This window comes from Ovis canadensis, chromosome 11, assembly GCF_042477335.2.
Source record: "Ovis canadensis isolate MfBH-ARS-UI-01 breed Bighorn chromosome 11, ARS-UI_OviCan_v2, whole genome shotgun sequence".
Taxonomy (NCBI): Eukaryota; Metazoa; Chordata; class Mammalia; order Artiodactyla; family Bovidae; genus Ovis; species Ovis canadensis.
The window spans coordinates 23,081,135-23,106,111 of NC_091255.1; the positions used below are offsets into that span (position 1 = coordinate 23,081,135).

The following is a 24,977-nucleotide window of genomic DNA, read 5'->3' on the forward strand; positions in this document are numbered from 1 at the left end:
TAATGTAAAGTAACTAGAGTTTTTTAAGCAGTATCAATTTCAGAACAGCAGGAGAAACATTTTCCTTTTCCTAGATAAACTATACTTTAGAGTCCCAAATGTAATAAATGATTTTGAGTAGACATATCAAATCATTTTGGTATTAACATTTATAGGTCAAAAACTATTCTGCCCTTTTGATCTTGATCTCATGATTGATCTATGTGGAACACCATAGGGAATCTTTAAAAAAGGCTACCAGAACTAGTAAGTAAGTTTATTGAAGTTGCAAGATACAAGTTCAATATACAAAAATCAACTGTATTTCTATAAACTAGCAACCAAAAGTTAAAACATGCTACTTACTGTAAACATCAAAACTACGAAACACTTAAATACAACATAAGATGTGTAAGATCTATACATGAAAAATTATAAAAGACTGTAGAGGGAAGTTAAAGATGTCTTACATAAATGGAGAGATACGCTATGCTGATAGATTGGAAGACTTAGTATTGTTTGTTGTCAGTTCTTCCCCTAACTGATCTATATATTCTCTATACCTTCCATCAAAATCCAAGCAGAAAAAAGACCTAGAATTGCCCAAAACAATTTTTGAAAAAGAACATAGTTGGAGGGTTTATACTATATGACTTCAAGATTTACTACAGCAAGACTTTGCTTTGACTCTTACTTTACACCATACTGGGCTTCCCAGGTGGCGCTAATGGTAAAGAATCCACCTGCCAATTCAAGAGATGAGGATTTCCGGATCCCTTGAAGGAGAGCATGGCAACCTACTCCAGTACTCTTGCCTAGAAAATTCCACACACACAGAAGCCTGGTGGGCTACAATCCATGGGGCCATGAAGAGTCGGACACAACTGGACACTGCACATTACACCATATTATCACACCAAAATTATCTCAAAATGAATTATAAAGGCAAACATAAGAGCTTTATTGACTGCCATTTCCATTAAAATTTTTTTAATTGTATTAATAACTGTAGGTCAGGTAAAGATTTGATAAACAGAACACAAAAAGCAAAAGACTTAAAAAGGAAAAAATTGTAAAATAAACTGTGTTTAAACAAAAAACCTGTTCCTTGAAAAACACTAAGAGAGTACAAGTAAGCTACAGACTGGGGGAAGATTATTTCCACGGCATATCTGAAAAGTACTTATAGCTAGAAAATATAAAAAACTTTACTACTTGATAATAGGACAAATAATTTTTTTAAAAAAGAAAAAGGAATGATGTGAGAAGATACTTCTCCAAAGAAGATATAAGATTAGTCAACAAGATTATGAAAAAAATGCTCAGTATTGTTAGTTAGTAGAGAGATATTACTATCCATCTACAAGAATGGCTAGCACTGGTGAGAACATGGGATTCGGAACATCCACACTTACCACATGGCCCAGCAATACCACTGCTAGGTATTTACCCAGAAAAAATGAAAATACAGTTCCACACAAAGACTTGTACATGAATATTCATAGGTGCTTTAGCCATGAAAGATAAAACTGGAAACAATCCCTACTTCTACCAACTGGTGAAAAGGGTAAACAAATCGTGCTACAAGCATCATTGGATACTACTCAACAATAAACAGACTAGTGAAACACCTCGAAGTATTATGCTAAGTGAAAGAAATCTAATGCAAAAGACTCCACACTATGTCATTTCATTTATAAAACATAGAAAAGGTATGATTATATTGGCAAAGACAGAGCTACAAAGAACACGAGAAGAGATATCATAGTAAAAACAGTAACAGACACAGAGAATCAAATTTAAAAAAGCAAATAAAACAGAAATGAAGAGAAAGATCACCACTACTCATGAAGCACTCCAGTCAGAAGATCAAGTCTAAATCTAATTAGGCCTGTAGACCAATTTACATATAATCAGCAAAATCTAGACTGTGGGAAACTCTACAGATAAAACATCTAATTTCTTCTACAAATAAATTTCAAGGGAGAGAGAGGAGGAGGTTAAAAGGAAGAGAGAGGAGGTTAAAAGAGATTCAAGACACATATCAATTAATTAGTATGTATGGAGACCAATGGGATCCTGTTCAGATAAAACAAGCTGTACAACAACAATAGAGAACTGCAATAATCTGCTAATGATGTTAAAGAGCTTAATAATATTAATGATATTAAAGAACTAGATAATATTAAAGAATTTTTGAGTTTAATAATGGTGCTGTGGTTATGGGTTAAAAAAAGGTCATGAGATACATATTCTAATATTTATAGATAAGAAAATATTAGGGAGAAAAATAGTACATATAACAGACAAAGTCAATAAATACATAATTCTCCAAAGAAGAAAATATAAACAACGGAACAGTACAAAAGGTTAAACACATAAACCCTGAAAACCTCCCAGAGCTACAGGACTTCAAGGTACACACTGAAAGGGCACACCTTATTCCAGGAAAAACTGACTAACATTGATCAACACAGGGAGTATCCTAGAAAAATTACTGGACTTCAAAACTTTGGACAAACAAAATGATCAAATTACTTATACATACAGGGAAAAACCATGCTGGCAATGAACTTTTCCTCAGGAATATTAAATGACAAACAACTCTGAAGTAAAACAAAGATCTTGAGTCAAGAATTTTCAAGCATGTAAGTCATGATTTTGACCATGTAAGAATCCAAGGATTGCTGAGGCCTTGTTGAGGAACCTACTAGAAGACATACAAGAAATGATCATGGAAATGTAAATAAAAGGACTGGCAGCAAGCACAAACTCAAGAAGAAACAAAGATGAGGATAAAAGTGAAAGAATAAAATGTAGAAATGACAAAATGACAACTGACCAAAATGAAAGGAAAAGGAGACAAGCAGGTGGAAAGGAGAATAAGCTCTCAGCTATCGTTAACTCTCTTCCCTATTACGGCAGAGTTCACTGCTAAAAGCAAACTGCCTGCCTGCATGTGATTATTCAGTTAACAGGTAGACTGTCTTCCATATTCTTTACAGCAGCCAAAGTCCATTCATTTTTCTCACCAAAATGTGGGCTCTAGACACACACTGAAAGGGCACACCTTATTCCAAGAAAAACTGACTAACACTGGTCAACACTGGGAATATCCTAGAAAAATCACTGGACTTGGACAGTCAAACAAAAGTTTATACAGTCCATGGAATTCTCGAGGCCAGAATACTGGAGTGGGTAGCCTTTTCCTTCTCCAGGGATCGAACCCAGGTTTCCCGCATTGCAGGAGGATTATTTACCAGCTGAGCCACCAGGGAAGCCCAAGTTACAAACACTGGGCACATATTTAAGACATACATTTGTTTGTTTCATCACTCTAGCTTTAGCACCTAGAAATGTCTGGCACTCAGATGCAAAACAATTATTATTAACTGTATAAATGGATTTCAACTAAAAGCATTTTTTTTTTGGTAAACTTGTGTTAATAAAGACATACTAGTTCTAGAATCCTTTACAGCAGTTAAGTCAGTCCTGGTTTCCTTACTCCACAGGGACCACCTTCCCGGCAGAGCTCCCTAGGGCTTCCAGAGTTACAGCTGGCCACTGAAGAGATACACAAGAGCCTTTGCTCAGTCTACACTGAGCATCTGCCAACACAAGAGTTGTTACCCACTGCTAAACGGAACACTCACTTGCTAGACACAAAGTACACTGCTGGTCTCAGGATTAAGCTGGGGAACTCAGATTTCTTACCTATTCTTGTTAAACTGAATTGCAAAGTCTGTCATGTGCTGCAGAGCTTTGTTGGTGAAGTTCATTTCCATATAGATGTGCCCTTGGCGGTGAGTAAATGTTCCTGAAATCTCCAGGCCTTTAGCCTTTACTGCAGGCAGCCAGACCTAAAATACAGCACAAAGCCCAATGAAATCAGGCAGGACTCATCTCACTGCTGTTTTTGAGTAAATAAGGATGAAATTAAGATTTCACTTCGTTAGGCAGTTAAGGTGCTGAAATAAGCTTCATTTACAGGAGTTTCCCCTTCGTCTTCTGAATTTCCTTTTGAGCATGACATCAAGAGAGGCTGAGACTAGAAAGATATCAACGACACTAACCTAAACCAAAACTCTAAAAAGGTGCCCTAAGATGCATGAAAACCAAGTCTGAGCAATGGCACTCTAGAATCCACATGCAATTCCAGCGGAAAGGGGAGCAGAAGGAATACGAAGTAAAATGTTACGTCCTTCCCTCTCTGAACTGATACACAGCTCAAAGCACTCGACTGATTTCAGTGCTGATAAGCAAGGCAATATTTCTAAACTAGAGAACAAAACGTAAACGCTTAACATTTCCAATTTTAAGTCTAATTATAAAAATGGTTAATAAGGGTGCTATGGTGCTTTTTATTGCTAGGTTTGAGGCCACGATTCATCTTCCTCGTAAATTCTCTAGAACAAGGGCCCCAACCTTGAACTTATTATCAGTGGGAGTAATGCAAATGTTAAACATGAAATAATTCAGGTCCTGTCCACTAAGAAAGTGTTGTGTTACTTACAGCCTTAGGAGCCACATATCCACCAGGTGCCATGCCTATCCCCGTGGAGAGTTCAAACAGGTCATTCAGACCACTGCTGACCACAGCAGGAGTAGGGGAGGGAGCAAAGGTTGCAGGCACTGATGATGGGATGAAGGACTGTCCCACCTGCAGGGAATGAAAGGGAAGGGGAGCAGGGAGATCAGGAAGAACAGATTAATCGTCCTTAAAATGTTGCAATCTATTTTAATAGTTACTGGTAAATAAATAAGAACACACCATAATTACAATATTCTTAGGAGTTTAATTCATATATTCTTTGTCCTTTAAATCATCATGGTTATTTTTTCATCATTGAAAAGATACACACACCCTTTAGACGTTCTATTAAGAGAGTAATCAGCAGGATCAGGAACACAGTAACCCAAGGTTTTTTCTATTTTTTTCCAATTTTAGCTTCCATGATTCTGTGCAAAAGGCCTATAGTATCCCCAGGAAACTCTCCTGGGGGAGACAGATACTCATACTCCCCAATTCTTTTACGAGGAGAGTCTCACTTGGAGTCCAGCTGTCTCTCAAGCTCTTTCTAGATGACAGAAAAGAATAAGGGTATTCTCTCATCAAGATGGGAGGTTCCATTTCCTCTGGCTCTTTACCATCAGGAAGACAAAGAACTCTGTAGACACCAGAGCGCCAATCCCTAAAGACACCCCTACAGCACATGTGGTGTATGGTTCCAAAGATTCCAAGTAACCCTATACTACTATCTACTCTTCTTAACACTGCTATAGAGGTTCTGGTGTACAGGGCTAGATAGCAGCGGTGGCTGGTCTGAGAAGGTGCGCATAGGAAAGGCATCAAATGGGGGCAGCGCATCCCATGGTGAAAAAAACTGATGGCACTTACTGCCGGACTTCCTCCAATGCCCCCGCCAAGGTCACTGCCAAGCTGAAAGAGAGAAGGAGAGAGAGGAGAGAAAGGTAGAGTTCATTTAGCTAAGTACTAGATGCCCAAACAGAATGTGCAAATTGCTCTACCAAGTTTGCGGGGAACACATACTATTCAAGTTGACTCCCAAAGTCTAAAGAAATTCTAGATTACAAAGAAATACATCCTAGGGGAACTAACTAGGGAACATGACGATGTGCGGAAGTTGTGAGAAAACTTGGAAAGAAGATGGAGCTGAGACACCTCAGGGATGTTTCAGATCCAATCTTTCCACTGGGGTACACAGACACAAACCCAAACAGCATTTAAAGAATTTACATATTCCAAGAAGCTCTATCTCCAGGTAGTAATGTTTTGGATATGTTTTATTTTTTAAAAGGAAATTTGAGGGGGAAAAAAGAAAATAATGAAAATGTGCTTTGAACTACAAAACTTGCTGCCTCACTGAGAAAGTGGGGGCCAAACCAGTAGTGAATTGCAATTTCAAGCTCCAAAAATTACAGCTGGAACCAGAGGGATTTTCAGTTTAGAACTCTGCTAAGAAAGCAAACAGCTGGGTTAGGAGGATAGCCTACCTGGGGAGGAAGTGGGAAGGCTTGCCATTTTTCAACTCTCTCACAGCCAGTACAATTAAGGAGAAATGCTGTGATTTCTCTGAAGTAGATTATTTAAAAGGATTAGCTACTAAAGAATTAGATTAATGTAATTAGCTTGGTGACAGGAAAATAATTCCACATGGTCTTAGCTCTGCCCCACCGCCCCCCCAACCCCGCCAGGGCTCTGATATAATTCACCCTGAATTTCAGGACAAAAGTATTTAAAAGAACTGAAGCTGAAAACAGCTAGCGTGAAGAAACATAAAACACACATATACGAAACTAATGGTGCTGTTGAAAAGGCCAACGCCACTTTTTCTGTGTTACAATTTCACACTGCTGCTTCCCTAGTTCTCACTGGGTATCTAAAATTCATCTCTGAATCACCAAATGCCTTGTCTGCTTTACAAAACAGTTTCCTTTATTATCATTTAGTGATAGAAACTTGGAGAGCTCGATGCTATGGATGTGTTAAAAAAAAAAAAAACAACTGTACTATCGTCAGGATTTGAGACAGAGGATTCATTATCTTCTCAGTGAACAGATACATTAAACTGAGTTGTCAAATCTCAAAAATAATATATATATTGAAAAATAATGGGACTTATGACATTCTGTTTCCATCATAGCAGGGAAAAAAATTAAAAAAAAAACCCCACCCAGGCAGGTGCTGCCTAACTGGCACAAGTAAGCTTGCTCTGCACTAAGCTACGGAGCACTCCAAACTTCAGAGTCCACACTTTCAAAATTTGGTTTCTGAAGACTATGTAATGGTTGGACCTGGGACGAGAAATCACAGACACAGACAGATGAAAAGGTCATCACAACCAAGACTCTGAGTAACTGGAAACGTGGTGGCAAACAGAAAGGGCATTACACATCTGCCTTCTCCCTGTTCCTGGAAGAGCCCACATCCAGAGGACGAGAGCCCTTTTATTCAAACACACACTTACATAACGTTTGTTAGAGAAAAGGTACAATGGGGACTGTAAAGATGCCAGGTGATGGGGGGAATACACAGACGAACCAGATCTAGGCTTTGCAAACTAGCCGGAAAATAAAACACGAATGCAAAACCATACAGAACATGCTAACCCCAAAAAAGCAGAGTTCTAGAGAGAAGAGCCTCCTTTCGGCTGAAGGATAATGAAAAGATGTTTGTGAAACTACAGAAAGCAAAAATGGGAGAGGCTATTTCTCAGAATGTACAAAGGTTAAAAAAGTAGGAATAAAAGCATGATCAAGAAGAAAGAGCAGTCTAAGCAGACTGGGGCACAGGGCAGATAGGTGTAAAAAGAAAGAAAGAAGCCATGGAAAACAAATTTTGCAAAAGCAAGCTGCTTATGGGAGGTCTTTAGTTTTCAATTTCTCCTTATGAAACTTGGAGGTTTCTTAGAGTAAGATTCAAACTTTCTAAGAGTATTAATAACTATCTCAATTTTGTTCTAATAACTATGGCTTTCAACCTTAAAAACAAAGTGGAATCAACCACCTTTGTGTGTATAGTGTGGGGAGTTGTTGTTCAGCTGCTAAGTCATGTCTGATTCTTTGTGATCCCATGGGCTGCAGTACATCGGGGTAAGCAGACTTTTAAAACCACTGATGCCCGAGTCTCAGTTCCAGTCATAGTGATTTAATTGTTCTGAGGTATAGCCTGGGCATCAGAATTTTAAAAAGTTGCCCTAGTGATTCCAATGCACAGACAAGGTTGAAAACCACTGCCTTAGAGAACTAACTATTATCTGGAGTCAGACAAGAGTTATCAGTTTAGAAATTACTTTGGAGCTATCTCCTAAATTGAAAAGGAAGCTAGAACTTGAGCAGAAAGAAAAGCCCTTTCTAAGGAAGGCAATGATGCAGAATGTCTCATTTGTCCCAGTGCTGGTTTTGATCTGGTTTTATGACTTTCTGATGGGCTTACACATTCTCCCCACAGCCATTATCCTCCCTTCTGGGCTATCTCACAACTCAAGTTTGAAAGAGATGGAATTCTTTATGGACCTAGTTGGGACTTGATGGCAAGAAAAAAACACACTGGAAGAGAAACAGCAATAGTATCAAAGATGCTAAATTCAATAAAAGGTATTGAGAAAAGGCACTCACTAGCAGTGTTCTTTCCAAAGGGAAAAAAAGCCCATTTAATAGCCCTTACTTTCTTAGATTTCATTATTATATTTGAGCATTATATGAGTATTATCTTAGCTGGACAGGATCTAAATGTACCCTCCCCCGCCCCCCATGCTGCTTGTCAATTTTATTCAAAACCATGTAAGAGAAACTGAAAAGCAATTCTGACACTCTCCATGTATATTCAGCTGATCAGATACACCTGAGCTGCAACCCAGACTCAAGATCTCTGATCTTACAGAGAGAGAATGCAAGGGGTATTAGAGACACATAGCCAGAAATAAAAAGGTTCACATAACTGGGCTATGTCCAGAGAGCACAAGTAAAGGACAATTTCAGTATGCTTTCTAACTAGCAGAACTATAGCTTATTCAGACTTCATTTGGCAGCCTTCCTTTTCAGTGAAAAGTTTCTGAGAGGCTGTCATCTTCCTCTGAAAATATGACACAGGGGACAGCACAGGGACAGACAAGAGTAACAGGAGCTGTCAGTTAGGACAGGAGCGAGGGCCTCTCCCATCCACAGTGACAGGCAGGTTGAGGCAGGTATTAGCTGGGGGTGGGCAGGGGTGGGGCAGGAAGGCTAGAAGTCGAACTAAACAAAGCAATGTTGTTGTCATGTTAGCCTGAACCAGCCACTAATGTTTCAGTTCAGTTGCTGGTATTACCCCGAGTCAGATGAGATTCATCTGTTTGGTAATACTTTCTAATCAGGTCAGGTACAAAATCAATCAAACTGCACTTGTAAAAATTTAGTGATATCTGTTATCCACTGAACTAGGGGAGGTGAGTGAAAAGTAAGCTATGACTTTAATCTCAAATGCTGTATATGTTTTAAGTGGTCTTTAGGAGCTCTTTCCCATTATTCCCAGGATTGCCTTAATGAGGCTGCTATTTTCTCCATGAAGGAAGTAATGTCAACTTGCTTCCTTGGTGGATCACGCAGTAAAGAATTTGCCTGCAGTGAAGGAGGCCCAGGTTTGATCCCTGGTTCGGGAAGATCCCCTGGAGAAGGGAATGGCTACCCACTCGCGTTCTTGCCTGGAGGATTCCATGGACAGAGGAGCCTGGCGAGCTACAGTCTACAGGGTCGCAAAGAATCGAACATGACTGAGCAACTAACATTTTTTTATAAACCAACTAAATCAGTATACAGGAAGATGAAGAAAGGAGGGGTGATAATTTCAAGAAAAGAATATTTTAAATGGTGCAAATTAAACAGAATTTTCCTAAAGGTCCCTAGTTGATACCTACGTCTAAAATTTCTGCCAGTGGTAAAGCTTCCCCAGCCTCTAATCTAAATCACATTAAATGGCACATTAACAGTAACACTAACATTGGCTACTGCCAAAGAGTGGGGTGCTTCAGCATGTCTGAATTAGTGCTGAAACAGCTCAGTTCATGTTGAACTACATAATAATGTATTGCTTCACTGTTCATTCAGTAATTGGATGCAAAGCAGTGATTTCATGGTGACTTATTTTAATTTATGGGCTAAAGAGATTTCAGCATGGATACATGAGTTCTGCTGCAGAACCTGGTTGAGTCAAAAGTTTGAGAGCTGAGTTTGCATACCAAAAGGAAATTCCTTCATCCAATGGCAACATGCTTTAATAGCAGAAGTACAAAAAAAGAATTCAAGACTGAGGTTCTGTAAGGCAACAAGTCTGTCAGACTCTAAGAAAAGGATAAGTCTTGACATGGCCACCAAGTAGACTGAAAATAAAACAAAACACAAAACCCCATAAATGTTCACAAAGACTGATCTGGGTTAGCCCCCTCGACAAGGCGCATCTGACCAGTCTAAAGTATACCTGTGTCTGCTTCTGAAACTATGGAGCTGTCTGAGCATCTGAAGACATTCTCTTAATTAGAGGTAGAGGTCTTAAGCTCACACATTTCTTTGCTCCTTTCTGGAATTACTACCTCTTATGTGACACTATCCAGAACTGATTTAATTGAAGACAGTCTAAGAAATGTTTCAGGGCAGATAGTTTGCCAATAGTTCTGTTAGGCAGGAATCAAAATAGAATGATGTAAAAATAGTACACAATGATTCCCATCACAAACAAAACTTATACCAAAATCTTACTGGCATCAAAAATACCAATCTGTGTTTTTCCTATCAGTTTTAGATTTTAGTAGGCACACACTATCTCTGAGGTAAAGTGTGGTTTTCAGCTGCTAGGCTGCAAATTTTAATTTGATTTTTCACAAAGCTATTTAGAAAAGCACCATAAAATATAACTAACTGAACCAGTGAAAATAATCTGTAACTGTGCCAAAGCTATTAGACAAACTCATGATGAGAACAGAACAGACTTGATGTGGAATAGCATAAAGGAGTTGAGATTATACAAAATCATCAGAAGACTCCTTAACTTGAAGGAAAAAAAAAGTCTTATATCAACAGAAAAAGAGGGTGATGAAACAGATTATTTTCTGAGATGGGACAGGGGACAGAATGTGACGAGAAGTTCCTAGAATGGCCATTACTGGGTCATTCTAGGTCAGATATAACTCAACGTTCAATGCAGTAAAAGTCCACAGGAGCAGCTCTGTATCTGGTTTCATCTTTCTTTGCAGTAATTACCTGATTATATACTTGTTCACAACTATATTCCCAATACACAGAATAGAGCCTGACATAGAATAAGCACTCAAATATTTACTGAGTGACTGAATGTTTCACTAACCATATAAGCAGCACTATTATTTCTTGGGGAGATAATTTTGAAATCAATCACTTCACTGGTGAAAATTATCACAAAATGGATAGAAGGCTGACAAAATTGTTTCACTAACTGCCAAGAGCACCGTTATCTCCATCAACACTGCCAAAACGTATGAATAGAACCAATTAAGGGGGGAAAATGACCCCATCCCCTCTATTCCCAACCAAAGCCAAAGCTTTTTCTAGAATCTGAATGTATTGTCTGAGTGGTTTTGACTGTCAGTTTTCATCACAAGAATGCCCCACACATCATTTTATTGCCTTGGAAGTACTTGCTTTATATCACAGCTCACCACCAAATAGCTGGGAACACAGGATTTTGTGGCTCTACTTGAAAGAGGGTAAGATTAAGCAATCTTAGTCCTTTTGCTGGAAGACAGATGTATAAACTTATCCAATCCCTCTTCTCATTAATGAATATTTTTATTGTCTTTCTCAAACTTTCAAGTGCCTCCTAGTGGTAAGCTAGCTCATATTCACATTCAGTTCAGTTCAGTTCAGTTGCTCGGTCGTGTCTGACTCTGCGACCCCATGAATCGCAGCACGCCAGGCCTCCCTGTCCATTACCAACTCCCAGAGTTCACTCAGACTCACGTCCATTGAGTTGATGCCATCCAGCCATCTCATCCTCTGTCGTCCCCTTCTCCTCTTGACCCCAATCCCTCCCAGCATCAGAGTCTTTTCCAATGAGTCAACTCTTCGCATGAGGTGGCCAAACTACTGGAGCTTCAGCTTTAGCATCATTCCTTCCAAAGAAATCCCAGGGCTGATCTCCTTCAGAATGGACTGGTTGGATCTCCTTGCAGTCCAAGGGACTCTCAAGAGTCTTCTCCAACACCACAGTTCAAATGCATAAATTCTTCGGCGCTCAGCCTTCTTCACAGTCCAACTCTCACATCCATACATGACTACTGGAAAAACCATAGCCTTGACCAGATGCACGTTAGTCGGCAAAGTAATATCTTTGCTTTTGAATATTCACATAGAGGGTACCAAATCCCATGGATGGAGGAGCCTGGTGGGCTGCAGTCCATGGGGTTGCTAGGAGTCGGCCATGACTGAGCAACTTCACTTTCACAGACTGGAGAAGGAAATGGCAACCCACTCCAGTATTCTTGCCCGGAGAATCCCAGGGACGGGGGAGCCTGGTGGGCTCCCGTCTATGGGGTCGCACAGAGTTGGACACGACCGAGGTGACATAGCAGCAGCAGCAGCAGCAGGAAGTATATCATGGAAAGGCCTAGGGCAAGCAAGTCTTGTGTTTTATCTTAAAACATTCATACAATTTTACATTCTAAGCCTTAATATGGTGTGTTTATGTTGCTTGCCATAGAGTAAAACTTAACACTACAAGATGATGAACCAGGTTTATCCTGCAGCTTCAGATGCACCCTATGCTCGCCTGTGTACTCCAGAGATTGTGTACTCCAGTATGAGAAGATCAAAGTTAAGTGAGACTGGACTCTATTATGGAAGATGACAGTAACAAACTGCAGGAACCACAGGACATGAAGATGTGTATAAACTTTAAAGTTTTCAAAAAGTCCTGGGTTCAAAATCCTGACTGAGACTTGCTAGCTATGCTTCCTTCAGTTATCTGTCAAATGAGACCCAATACCAATTACCCTGCAGACTTATTTTGAGGGTTAGAAATTATAAAAGATCTAGCACAGAGATCCGCACTCAGTATTTGGTAATTATTCCCCAAACTGCCTGAGGCCAGCCTTCATGAAACTTATGCACTGATAAAAGAGACAGTGGTTACAAAAAGCCACTTAAGAATTTACCAGGCAAAACTGGGCTACAATTTATAAAGCTCTCTCCACAACACTTCCAACTCTAAAACTTAAGTTCTTAAATCACAGTAAATCTTTTCCAGAGGAAGAGAGATGAAGATGTAGCATGGATTTCCCATGGGCTAAAGAAACCTCAAAATCATTACTATAATAGTGCATCAGTTAAAATATCTGAAAGGTAAAAATCTGTAAGAAACAGGTAGGATGTTCTGAAAAACACACTGGAGTCTGGAAAAGGCAGTTTCTCCTCTCTCCTATTCTGTTCTAGCGGGGCACACTGCTAGCACATTTCTCTGGCAGGAAACCGTCTGTCAACATAGAGAAAGGGGATTCTGGATGATGTTTCTTTTCCATTCTTGATATACAATAGCACTATTTTTCTAAACAGAGTAACACACAGCACCTTGGATGAAAAAAAGGCCATAGTTAAGCAAGGTCTTTGCTGACAGTCTGAAAATAATGGAAACAAATAATCAAGATTCAATTATCACTTCAGTGCTCCTTAGAGATATCACATTCACCAGCACATGTTGTATCTGTATAGCGTGTATGCAAGGCTTACACACACGGGTGCCAAGTCATCTCCCACACTACACCAAACCAGAAGGGTCTGCACTGTCAGAAAAGCCACACTACCCAGGATGAGCAGTTTCTTAGACTTGGTAGCTGGGACATCAAAAGACACCCATACAGCTTCTAAAACAAAGAAGCAAAAACCCCAACAACACTGAAATAGTATACTACACTGCTCTACACACAGAACAGATCACTCTTGTAAGTTTCATTAACTGAAATTCACTGCACATCAAGCAAACAGTTAAGTTTATACTAACAGGAGGAAACTATGTTTTAAGCAAAAGAGAATATGCTAAAGGACAAGAAAAAACTAAGGAGGAAAGTGAAGAGTATATCAGAAATCCATTTTCATTTAAGTCCAGTGATATAGAAACATTTTAAAAAATCTGAAGCTCTGTATACATCAATGGTTTTCAAAGGTAAAGTGAAGTGAAAGTCGCTCATTGTGTCCGACTCTATGCAACCCCATGGACTATACAGTCCATGGAATTCTCCAGACCAGAATACTGGAGTGGGTAGCCTTTCCCTTCTCCAGGGGATCTTCCCAACCCAGGTACTGAACCCAGGTCTCCTGCACTGCAGGTGGATTCTTTTCCAGCTGAGCTACCAGGGAAACTCAACGGTTTTCAAAGACCTACCTTCAAAACAAACAAACAAAAAAAACCCAAACAAAAACAGACCAAAAAACACCCAAGAAAACAAACTAAATAACAACAAAAAAACACCATGTTAAGAATCACTTGGGAGGAATGGTGTGCACGTGTGTGTGTTTTTTTTAATGTCACAGCTACATACCTACCTCACTCTGGTTTAAGAACAGTAGCTATTATATGAGTCATTATTATTGATGGACGAAGGCTAGAGCCTTCAGGTAAGTTGTAATGAATAACAATAATGAATGAATGGACTGACAAGTATTTCCTGAATGACAGCTCTGGAAAAGTCACAATTCACTAAATCTCAAAATTCTGTAAGTGTGATAATGAAAGAGGGCAAATAAAATCTAATGGGAGGTTCACCAAGATATGAAAATGGAAGACTAATACTATCCTCTAGTGAATTTCAAGTTTTAAGACAGAGGAACAGAAAATGGATAGATAATCTAAAATACAAGACAACTTTCAGTCTCCAATTATGGACCATGAGCAAGGGTTAAAGAACCCTAAATCTAAATTGGTCAAATTCAACCTTTGGCCAATTTCTGATAGGCTGGATCACCTAACAGCAAATCACAGTAAGAAAATGTCCTAGAGTTGGGGGTAAGGGGTGAGGTGGGAAGGGACAGAAGAAAGGTAAATTCAGAGAGGACTGTTCTGTAGGAGGTGCCAAGACTCACCAGAATATAATTCTGTGGAAATCACTGTCTTGGCTTAAAGACCAATTTTTAAACTCTCTACCTAACTTCATCTGGAACTTCACTTGGCCCAATACTCTCAGTCTTGGCTGCAAAATTAAAATAACCTGGATATTACAAAAAAAAAAGAAACATCATTGAAGAGAAGTGGACAACAGAGGATGAGATAGTTGGATGGTATCACTGACTCAAGGGACATGAGTTTGAGCAAGTTCTGGGAGATGCTCAAGGACAGGGAAGCCTGGTGTGCTACAGTCCATGGGGTCGCAAAAGAGTTAGACAAGACTGAGCGACTTAACAACAATAGGGTCCTATCTCTCAGAAATTCTGTTTAATTGTTCTAGAGCTAGGTACAAACACTCCCAGTATATGTATTTTTTAAATACCAATTATGCAGCTAGAGTTGAGAGCACAAAGCTTGGAATAAAAGGTAAGTAGCTGCCATGCTTCATTAGCAGCACAGCACTGACCTCTATGGGTAAGGTTCTGTTAGAAACCAATGATAAAAGCAAGCAGAAACTTTTCAGAGAGGCTTTCTGAGATGAAAACTGATGACGTAACCTGAGTGCTGCTTGCCAGACAACCACGTATTAATAATTCTGATCCAGGCTACATTTTAAATGGGGACCTGGGTCAAATTCTACCATACCCAGCAACATTCTTCTTCTTAGAGAATAAAAGACAGACTTTTAACAAAATAATTTAAAGAGTTTCATGCCCTCCCTCAATGTGAGGCAGAGTAGGAGCCATCTTTCCAGGAATGTGTTTACTACTGAAGTCAGGAGAAAAAGGCACAGAGGTTTATCAATAGCTATTCCAACACCAAAGTGAAGTGGTTCACAGTGATTACAGATATTCCATGTCTTTACGATGCAAAATGTCGTCCGCAGACATAGGTGTTTGTTAGAAAAGAAGACTCCTAGGTCATACCCCAGACCAACAACAATTGTCTTGTTCAAGATCTCCATTTGATGTATGTACACATTAATTTGAGGAGCACTGTTAAAAGGTAAGGATTCATTCAAGAAACAGCACTATCTATATAGATTAAATAAAAACCCTGAGAACTATTTTCATCTTTCAATTAGATAATTTACACAAGAACAATAAAAGCTTTTTAAAAATGGCACAGACTACTGCTGCCACAGAAACTCATCTTTCACACAACCAGATTTAGGTCTCTTCCTTGTGATGTTCTCTTAAAAGGAATCTTGGTTCTTTGAATGAATATATATTTAACTGCAGACAGATCCAAAGCAAAAAGAAGGCCTTTCCTCCTCATTCTGATTTCTGGGATATATCTGTATCACAGAAGAAGCTGAAGAAACCTGCATGTAAACACTTTCTGGGGCTGTAACACCAAGCATGCCATTTTAAATCTCAAAATCAGAATAAGCTAAAATTTAGAGTTACAGGAACATTACTGGGCTTACACAGCAACCCCTATATAATATTTAGACATCCAATTATAAAACAGTTTATTCTCTGCCCCAAAGAGAATATCTTTTGCAAAACAAACAAGAAAAAGCCCACATGTGACTTAGTCTACTACAATCTAAGAAAGTTCTAATCAATTTTCTTCCTGATGTAAACTTTCCAGAATTCTAACAGATGACTGGACTGGCTGCATAAAATATAAAGAAAAAACTCACAGGTGTTAAAGACCAGCAAGAGCTAAGATAAAAAGAGTTAAGATACTAAGCCAAATGGAAATAATATTCTCTTTCCTTCCATGCTAAAGTGGGTCAAGAAACAAGAGGACAGAATCCTGGGCCAGGCATCATCTAAATACAGAGCCTCTTTCTCCCCTCTATCCTTCGAATTTAATTTGTCTTCTTAGGTTCAATGAGTCCACCATGTTGTAAACTTCTAGAGAAATAAGCAGGGTTGTTCAGGCATAAACGTGAGGAGGATTTAACATTTAACTTGTCGTTCATCCGTCAACAGAATACGAAGAGCTGTTTCAATGTTTAGAAAGGATTTCTGGGAGTCTGCATGAATATTTCAGTATTCATTTGTCAGTCTCCTGAGTCTAGAAAGGAGGCTATAGAGCAATGCAGAATTATCACGTGAGGAAGCCATTCAGTCAACTCTGTTCATTAAAGAGATCTGAATATGAAAAGCAATGCTTATATTCCCAAGAAAGACAAAAGGAATGCTCATCTGTGTCACCATTAGCTACAGTCCAGAGCTTGGTCAGTATATAGACCCTGGAAGCAGTGATTTCCATTAGTAAAATGTATCATCCATAGAGATATGATAGTAACCCTATCTCCTTAGACTCTCTGTCAGTCGAAAGTTAATGCATCTGTACTGGCTGGTATAAATCCCAGACATAATAACACTGTTCATAAAGTAGAAGAGAAAATGCCAGTGCATGAAGCAGAAAGGAAGGTTGTTTTGTTTATATAATCTCTGAGGACATATTTTTGTATCTAAGGCACTGACTTTCAATTTCTAATGCTGGGAAATAAATCAGTTGGGCATATATATAGTCACCAGGTTGACAAACATCTTATTTGCAAGTGTCCTGCTAAAAAAGCTTCTCTTAATTCCATCACACTTAAGTATCTAATTTGTAGGGAGCCATGTGATAAGACCTCTTATTTCTCTGGCCTGCCTCTCTACCCAGATGGAAGGTCATCCTTAATATTCTCATGTATCCTGCATGGCAACAGTAACTAATTGGCACATACTCACAGACACTTTGGACTTTGAGCCTTTTAGTATTAGAATCCTGGAAGCTAATTAAATTGGAAGTATGGCAGTGTGGAGTGGGAGATGTGGATGGAGAAGAGGAAAGAACAACCAATCAAGAAGCACTTTCCAACTGTAAGAAAGATATATTAGAAAAAAAAAACAACCACAAATGGCTCAAATGTCTGCCTCAGAATCTTTCAGAATCAGATAAGGTATAAGCCAATAAACTATTGAAATAAAAAAAAGGCAAAAGCTTGAAAGCCTCAAAGCAGGATGATCACTATGAGATCATTTAAATGATGTTCAGGTCAAAAGGGGAATTACAGCGGCTATCCAGAGTTAAGCAGCAGGAGCAATTATAAGCTCTGGAAAGGCAACTAGGTTGGTTAAACACCAAAAGTTCTATTTAAAGGCAGGACAACAAAATAATCCTGTATACATGCAAACACACCCCATACAGTATCATTTAATTCTCTGGAGACATAATCCTGTCCTTTATCAAAGGACATTGCTCTGCTTGTCATCTAGCTCTAAAAAGGGGAAAGATTTAACGTTCTTCAGCATATCAAGAATTAAAAATAACTCCCAAAATTTAAAAACAAAAAGAATTTAAAAGAACTACAAGAAAGAAGTAAGATGCTTACCAGACTATCTAGTCCTCCTCCCAAGAGATCCACTGCTCCCATCTGCATGGAAGACACCTGCGGCACATTGACTGGGGGACCAAGGTCAAGGTTTAAAAGATCCCCCAGAAGGTCACCTTGGGAGGGAATAACCTGAGGCTGCTCCAGGTTGGTGGCTGTGGTGGTGCCAACAGGGCTGTCACCTGCATCAGTGCTGCAAGGTACAAACAGAAAGAGGGGAACAGAGAAAAGTCAGTTTTAGCAGAGACCTGGAAACAAGGCAACGAGCCAATGTCATATGCTCTTATACAATATAACCTCTTCAATCAATTTTATATTATTCTATATGTACAATGACCTCATCAATCAATTTTAACTGAGCACCTACTCTATAGGAGAACACTGTAATGAGAACTCTGGAGAAATATCTAAAAAAAATAAATAGAGAAATATATTTCCTGTCTTCAAATAACTTACACTTGAACAAACCAACCCCAACACCAGTATTGACAAAACAAGAGAAAAGCACATTCACTGCGGAACAGCAGAAATGAGTATTGTGTGTCTGTCTGCACAATGACAGACTACAGATGAGATGCAGGGGGGGGCTAACTCCCAAAAGCTTCTGAGGATAGTTTTAGGGCTAGATTTTTAAGAATAGCATAGTTATATGGAACCACCAGGGAGAGACCTTCCAAAACCGAAGGGATAGTTTGTGCAAAGGCATAGAAATAAACAATTTAACTTTTAGGGCCAGTGAAAAAATTATATTGGCAGGAGCAGACACTGTAAGATTAAGGGGAAATAAGGTTGAGAAAAATACAACTCTGAAAACAGGTCTGGAGAGTTAATTTTTATATGTTAGGCAATGCTGAATCACTTTTATTTGTTGAACAAAACTAAAAATAACATTTAGAGGAATGCTATTCTAGCAGGTGTGTGTATAGTGGACTGAAGTTGGGAGAATGGACATGAAGATGATGAGCTAAGAGTAATTGTTTAAAAAGGGAATAGTGAGCTTTAAGAAAGGACTAGTCCTTTTAACATTTCTTAGAACTCACTACTCCCTTTTTCACAGTGTGGTGGCAGTAGCAGCTAAACTGATTACTCTTAGCTCATCTTCATGTCCACTCTCCCAGCTTCAGTCTACTATACACACACCTGCTAGAGTAATGTTCTAGACCTGTTTTCAGAGTTGTGTATTCCTCATCTTCATGCCCCCTAAATCTTACCAAGTGAAAAAAAAAAGAACTCAAAAGAAAATTTCCAGCTCAGCTGGCTCCACTGTGAAGTATTCTAAAAATTTATGTGAAAAGTAAAACCAATTTTAGATAAACTTTAATAAAACAGAACATTTGGGAGAATGACATTCTAACATGTATACTATCATGTGAATTGAATCGCCAGTCTATGTCTGACGCAGGATGCAGCATGCTTGGGGCTGGTGCATGGGGATGACCCAGAAAGATGTTATGGGGAGGGAGGTGGGAGGGGGGTTCATGTTTGGGAATGCATGTAAGAAAAAAAAAGAAAAAAAAAAAAAAACAGAACAGACAATGGCAACTGAAAAAATCTGAAAGAAGTTCAGTTTTGAATATTAAGGAATTATTCCTAACTTTGGCTTGATAATATATTGTGATTTTTTAAAAAACTGCTTATTTTTTAGAGATACCAATTAAAGTATTTATGAATGAAGTGATATGAGGCCTGAAATTTAAAATACTCCAGTTGCCCCCCCCCAAAAAAAATTGTGGGGGTGATAAATGGAATAAAATTGGCAAAATACTGATGACTGTTGAAGCTGAGTGTTGATGTTTTAACATTCTATCTTGTGTGTTTTCTAAGACATAAAATATTTTTTTAAAAACAAACAAAAAATATTCTATAAAAATCCCATTAATAAACAAATGCTTTCTCTAAAAACCTTAGGTAGGTTTTTTTTTTTTAATTATTTTTTATTGGCGTAAAGTTGCTTTACAATGTTATTTTAGTTTCTGCTGTAGAGGCAAAATGAATCAGCTGTATATTTACATATATCCCCTCTTCCTAGTTAGTTTTGATAATGCTTGAACAAAGAAGAATGAAGACTCAAACTCAGAGAAAAAACAAACACAAACAAAGAAGCAAAAGACTAGTGATGCTCCTTATAAGAGGAATCTGGAGGGATAACAGGGCGATTATATGTTGCTTTCAATTCTGTTAAGTTTCAAGGAAGACAAACAAATAGGGAAGTTCAATAGACAGCTAAAGCGAAGGAATTGGCAGTCAGAGTTACAGAAGTAAACCTGGGAAGAAATTCATGCACACACTTCTGGTGAAATAAGCAGAGTAACATTGGGGGTGTTGTTACTCTGCTGGGGCGATTAGAGTAAGATGACCAGGAATGGGGCGATTCCTGGTCACCCTAAGAATGGGGCGATTAGAGTAAGATGACCAGGAATGGAGCGATTCCTGGTCACCCTAAGAATGGGGCGATTAGAGTAAGATGACCAGGAATGGGGCGATTCCTGGTCACCCTAAGAATGGGGCGATTAGAGTAAGATGACCAGGAATGGGGCGATTCCTGGTCACCCTAAGAATGGGGCGATTAGAGTAAGATGACCAGGAATGGGGCAATTCCTGGTCATCCTAAGAATGGGGCGATTAGAGTAAGATGACCAGGAATGGGGCAATTCCTGGTCACCCTAAGAATGGGGCGATTAGAGTAAGATGACCAGGACCAAGCTTTGGCTCCACTAGTTGCATGCACTGTCTTGGGCAAGTGACCACCTCTCTGAGACAAAGCTTCCTCACCAATAAAATGGTAACAAAACAAAGCACTCTATTTTAGGAAGGATCAAATGAAGTGAGTGAAAGTCGCTTAGTCCTGTCCAACTCTTTGCCACTCATGGACTATATAGTCCATGTATTTCTCCAGGCCAGAATATCGGAGTGGGTAGCCTTTCCCTTCTTCAGGGGATCTTCCCAACTCAAGGATCAAACCCAGGTCTCCTACATTGCAGGTGGATTCTTTACTAGCTGAGCCACCCGAGAAACCCAAGAATACTGGAGTGGGTAGCCTATCCCTTCTCTAGGGGATCTTCCTGACTCAGGAATTGAACCAGGGTTTCTTGCATTGCTGGTGGTTTACCAGCTGAGCTACCAGGGAAGCTCCAAATGAAAACATGGTATAAACTGCAAGTTTTGTAATATATCAGGGGTAACCCAGTTGAGCTATTTAAAATCCAAAAAGATGATGCTATTAAAGAACTGCACTCAATATGTCAGCAAATTTGGAAAACTCAGCTGTGGCCACAGGACTGGACAAGGTTAGTTTTCATTCCAATCTCAAGGAAGGGCAGTGCCAAAGAATGTTCAAACTATGGCACAATTGTGCTCATTTTGCATGCTAGTAAGGTTATGCTTAAAATCCTTCAAGCTAGCTTTAGGCTCAGTGAAGCAAGAACTTCCAGATGTACAAGCTGGATTTAGAAAAGGCAGAGGAACCAGAGATCAAATTGCCAACATCACTAGATCATAGAGAAAGCAAGGGAATTCTAGAAAAATATCTACTTCTGCTTCACTGACTACACGTAAGTCTTTGACTATGTGGAACACATTAAACTGTGGAAGAGTCTTAAGAGAGATGAGAATACCAGACCACCTTACTGGCCTCCTGAAAAACCTGTATGTGGGTCAAGAAGCAACAGTTAGAACTGGACATGGAACAACAAACTGATTCCAGATTAGGAAAGGAGTATGTCAAGGCTGTTTATTGTCAACCTGCTTATTTCACTTATATGCAGAGTATATCATGTGAAATGCTGGGCTGGATGAAGCACAAGCTGGAATCAAGATTGCCAGGAGAAATATCAACAACCTCAGATATGCAGATGACACCACACTAATGGCAGAAAGGAACTAAAGAGCCTCTTGCTTGATGAAGGTGAAAGAGCTGGCTTAAAATTCAACATTCAAAAAACTAGGATCATGGCATCTGGTTCCATCACTTCATGGCAAATAGATGGGGATTAAATGGAAACAGTGGCAGATTTTATCTTCTTGGGCTCCAAAATCACTGTGGACTGTGATCCACATGACTGCAGCCATGAAATTAAAAGATGCTTGTTCCTTGGAAGGAAAGCTATGACAAACCTAGACAGTGTATTAAAAAGTAGAGACATCACTTTGACAACAAAGGTCCATATAATCAAAACTATGGCTTTTCCAGTAGTCATGTGCAGATGAGCGAGTTGGACCATAAAGCAGGCTGATTGCTGAAGAATTGATGCTTTTGAACCATGGTGCTGGTGAAGACTCTTGAGAGTCCCTTGGACTGCAAGAAGATCAAACCAGTCAATCCTAAAGGAAATCAATCCTGAATATTCACTGGACGGACTGTTGCTGAAGCTGAAGCTCTAGTACTTTGGCCACCTGACGCAAAAAGTCAACTCACTGGAAAAGAACCTGATGGTGGGGAAGACTGAGGGCAGGAAGAGAAGGGGGTGACAGAGGACGAGATGGCTGGATGGCACCTCTAACTCAATGGACATGAATTTGAGTAAACTCCAGGAGACAGTGAAGGACAGGGAAACCTAGCGTGCTGCAGTCCACAGGGTGACAAAGAGTCGGACATGACTTAGCGACTGAAAAAGACATTTTTTAGACGTAATACTACTGGACACTTAATAGACTACACTATAGAGCAGATGGAACTTTTGTATGCACTCAGAAATAACAACAAAAAAATTCGTGACTCACTTTATTGCAGTGTTCTGGATCCAAAGCCCACAATCTCTATGGTATGCCTATATATGTTTTTTACCAAGTTTTCAACTACGGGAACATTTCTATCCTCATCTTCTAGAGTCTTAAGCAACTTTCAAACTTTATCCATTCTGAAAGTTTTTACCACAATTTTCTAAAGGCATAATCTTACCAACCCTGAGATTAGAACTCAAAAAGGTCTTTTATCCATTACATGTGTGTAGCCACTAGAATTCAGATGAAGCCCCCAAGGCAGCAGAACAGGTTTGCCAAATGCATAGCAAAGCTTAAGGAAGACCAGTTTCATCTATACAGAGAGTCACTTCTCAATCTAACCAAGCCTACCCGCTCACCTCCCATGGTGTATCGGCAAGTGCTTGCGATGGACGCCGTGGCTCCCTTCCACAAACGCACTGGGCGGCTTATGGTACACGGAGGCCAGGGAGCCAATGTGGCAGATGAGCTCGTCCAGCAGGGTCGGCTCGATGAGGTCTGTCTCCTCGGAGATCAGTGGCTTTTCAGACAGCACTACCTCTTTAGCTGTGACAGGGTCAGTCGAGAGAAGGCGCCAGTAAATATAGCCCCGGTCTCGGAGGTCAGGATTATCAGAATCCTAATGGAAAGGCAAACATAGGAAGGTTTAAATGTAATTATTCTGCATATAGAAACTCAAACTGCTGATTTATTATCAAGGCAATGCTGCACCAATTTATGCAGGGTTGGCTGTTAGAAGATATTTAGACTCAATATGTTGTTAATATACTCGTAATTCTGAAATATCTAATGTCTCAAAGAATTTAAATATAAATTGAGGTTAGTTCTAAGACTCAAATTCAGAAAGGAAGTTGGAAAGAAGAAAATAAAGTTTAACCCAAGAAAAATCAATTGCTTCAAATGGCCTTGGGACATAAAAATGTTTTTAACTGCTATAAATATTAGCAGAATTATTCATGAAACACATCTGACATATATTTCACCCATACCTTCTTTCTTTATTCAAATATTAAGTATCTCCTGTGGAGACAATGGCTAGGCCCTGGCAATAGAGACAACACATGGTGCCTGGCTTCAAAGAGCTCAAAGAACATTTATTATTTATTAAAATATGAGAGGTGCTATTACCTAAATAATTTTAAAAAAAACTGTTTAAGAGAGCATATAAAACTAAGTGCTTCTAAAAAGGGTGACAAATTTAGTGTCGTTTCTTTGTGTAGTGGTTAAAATAATTTTATACATGATTGTGGCTAAGGAAAATTTATTATCAATGCCACATCACAATTTAGAAATGAATAATATAAAAGTAAGTCTCCCCCAATCACCCAGCCCTCCCCTACCTTAACTCCCCCATCCCCCAAGTACCCATCCATATAAATAGTGCACTATGAGCTTACAAACACACATATATTCATTTTACACAAAACCAGTTTCATCCTATACTCACGCTGCTTTCTGCAGTGGCACACACAGCTGTCATTTTTCCACCATATACACAGCACTGCACGATTATTTACTAGTGTCCTATTGATGAAGATTTAGATTGCTGCCTCCTTCTCCCTCCTTTATCCTAATCAGTTTTGTGGTCATTACAAAGTGGCAGTAAATATCCTGGTATCTACCTCCAAGAGTCTGTCTATGTGGTGGCATTCATCTACCCATGAATTGTTTCAGTGGTATTATGTTATTAAAGGCAACAATCAGCCCCATTTCAATTTCTGTGCCTAAAACACACATACAAAAGTATTTCTTTAAAGTAGGCCAGGGTTTTCCCATGAGTCTGTATATAAGCAGATGAACTGGTTCATAACTTAGCCACTTAAGGCACTTGCCATTCAGCTCAATACCAGAAGTGACCCAGATTGCTTTACATAGATTTTCTTCATCATATGTTTATGAGTGCTTATTTGAGTGTTGAGTGTTTATTTGCACTCAAAATGGATTGCTGGTTAAAAACAAAAAAGTATAAAGAAAACTGAGATACAAGCTAATACAGCATAAAAATGGTAAATTTTAATCTCAAGATAATCTTTATCATATTCATAGGTTGCATTATTCTAAAAGAAATGCACATTTTTACTTACATCAAACTATCTGCCATATTTGAAAAGCCATAAAAAACAAGAAACCGGCACTACCCAAATTAGATGCGACTGTTTGGCTGCATGTTGGAGCAGGAAGCTTGCTCCTGAGGAAGTGTTTATGAACGGCTGACTGGAATCTCCTTAGATTTTCATTTGGAAACAAAACTTGAATATTATAAAGCATTAAGTTGATTTTTTTTTTTAAGAATACAAGTTTCTCTGAGTATCA

At 39.1% G+C, this 24,977-nt stretch overlaps 1 protein-coding gene across 11 annotated transcripts in view; it reads right to left on the reverse strand.

Moving 5' to 3' along the window:
• AP2B1 (adaptor related protein complex 2 subunit beta 1) overlaps positions 1-24,977 on the reverse strand; it is a 112,262-nt gene that overhangs the window by 36,616 nt on the left and 50,669 nt on the right. For 6 of the 11 annotated variants that reach the window (XM_069602817.1, XM_069602818.1, XM_069602819.1 and 3 more), the window contains 5 exons: positions 23,024-23,283; positions 17,946-18,138; positions 5,378-5,419; positions 4,493-4,639; positions 3,694-3,839 (listed from right to left, as the gene is read on the reverse strand). In XM_069602817.1, coding sequence (XP_069458918.1) covers positions 3,694-3,839; positions 4,493-4,639; positions 5,378-5,419; positions 17,946-18,138; positions 23,024-23,283 — 788 coding nt within the window. The remainder of the gene's footprint in view (positions 1-3,693; positions 3,840-4,492; positions 4,640-5,377; positions 5,420-17,945; positions 18,139-23,023; positions 23,284-24,977) is intronic. The other 5 variants (XM_069602824.1, XM_069602828.1, XM_069602825.1 and 2 more) reach the window with 1 other exon arrangement.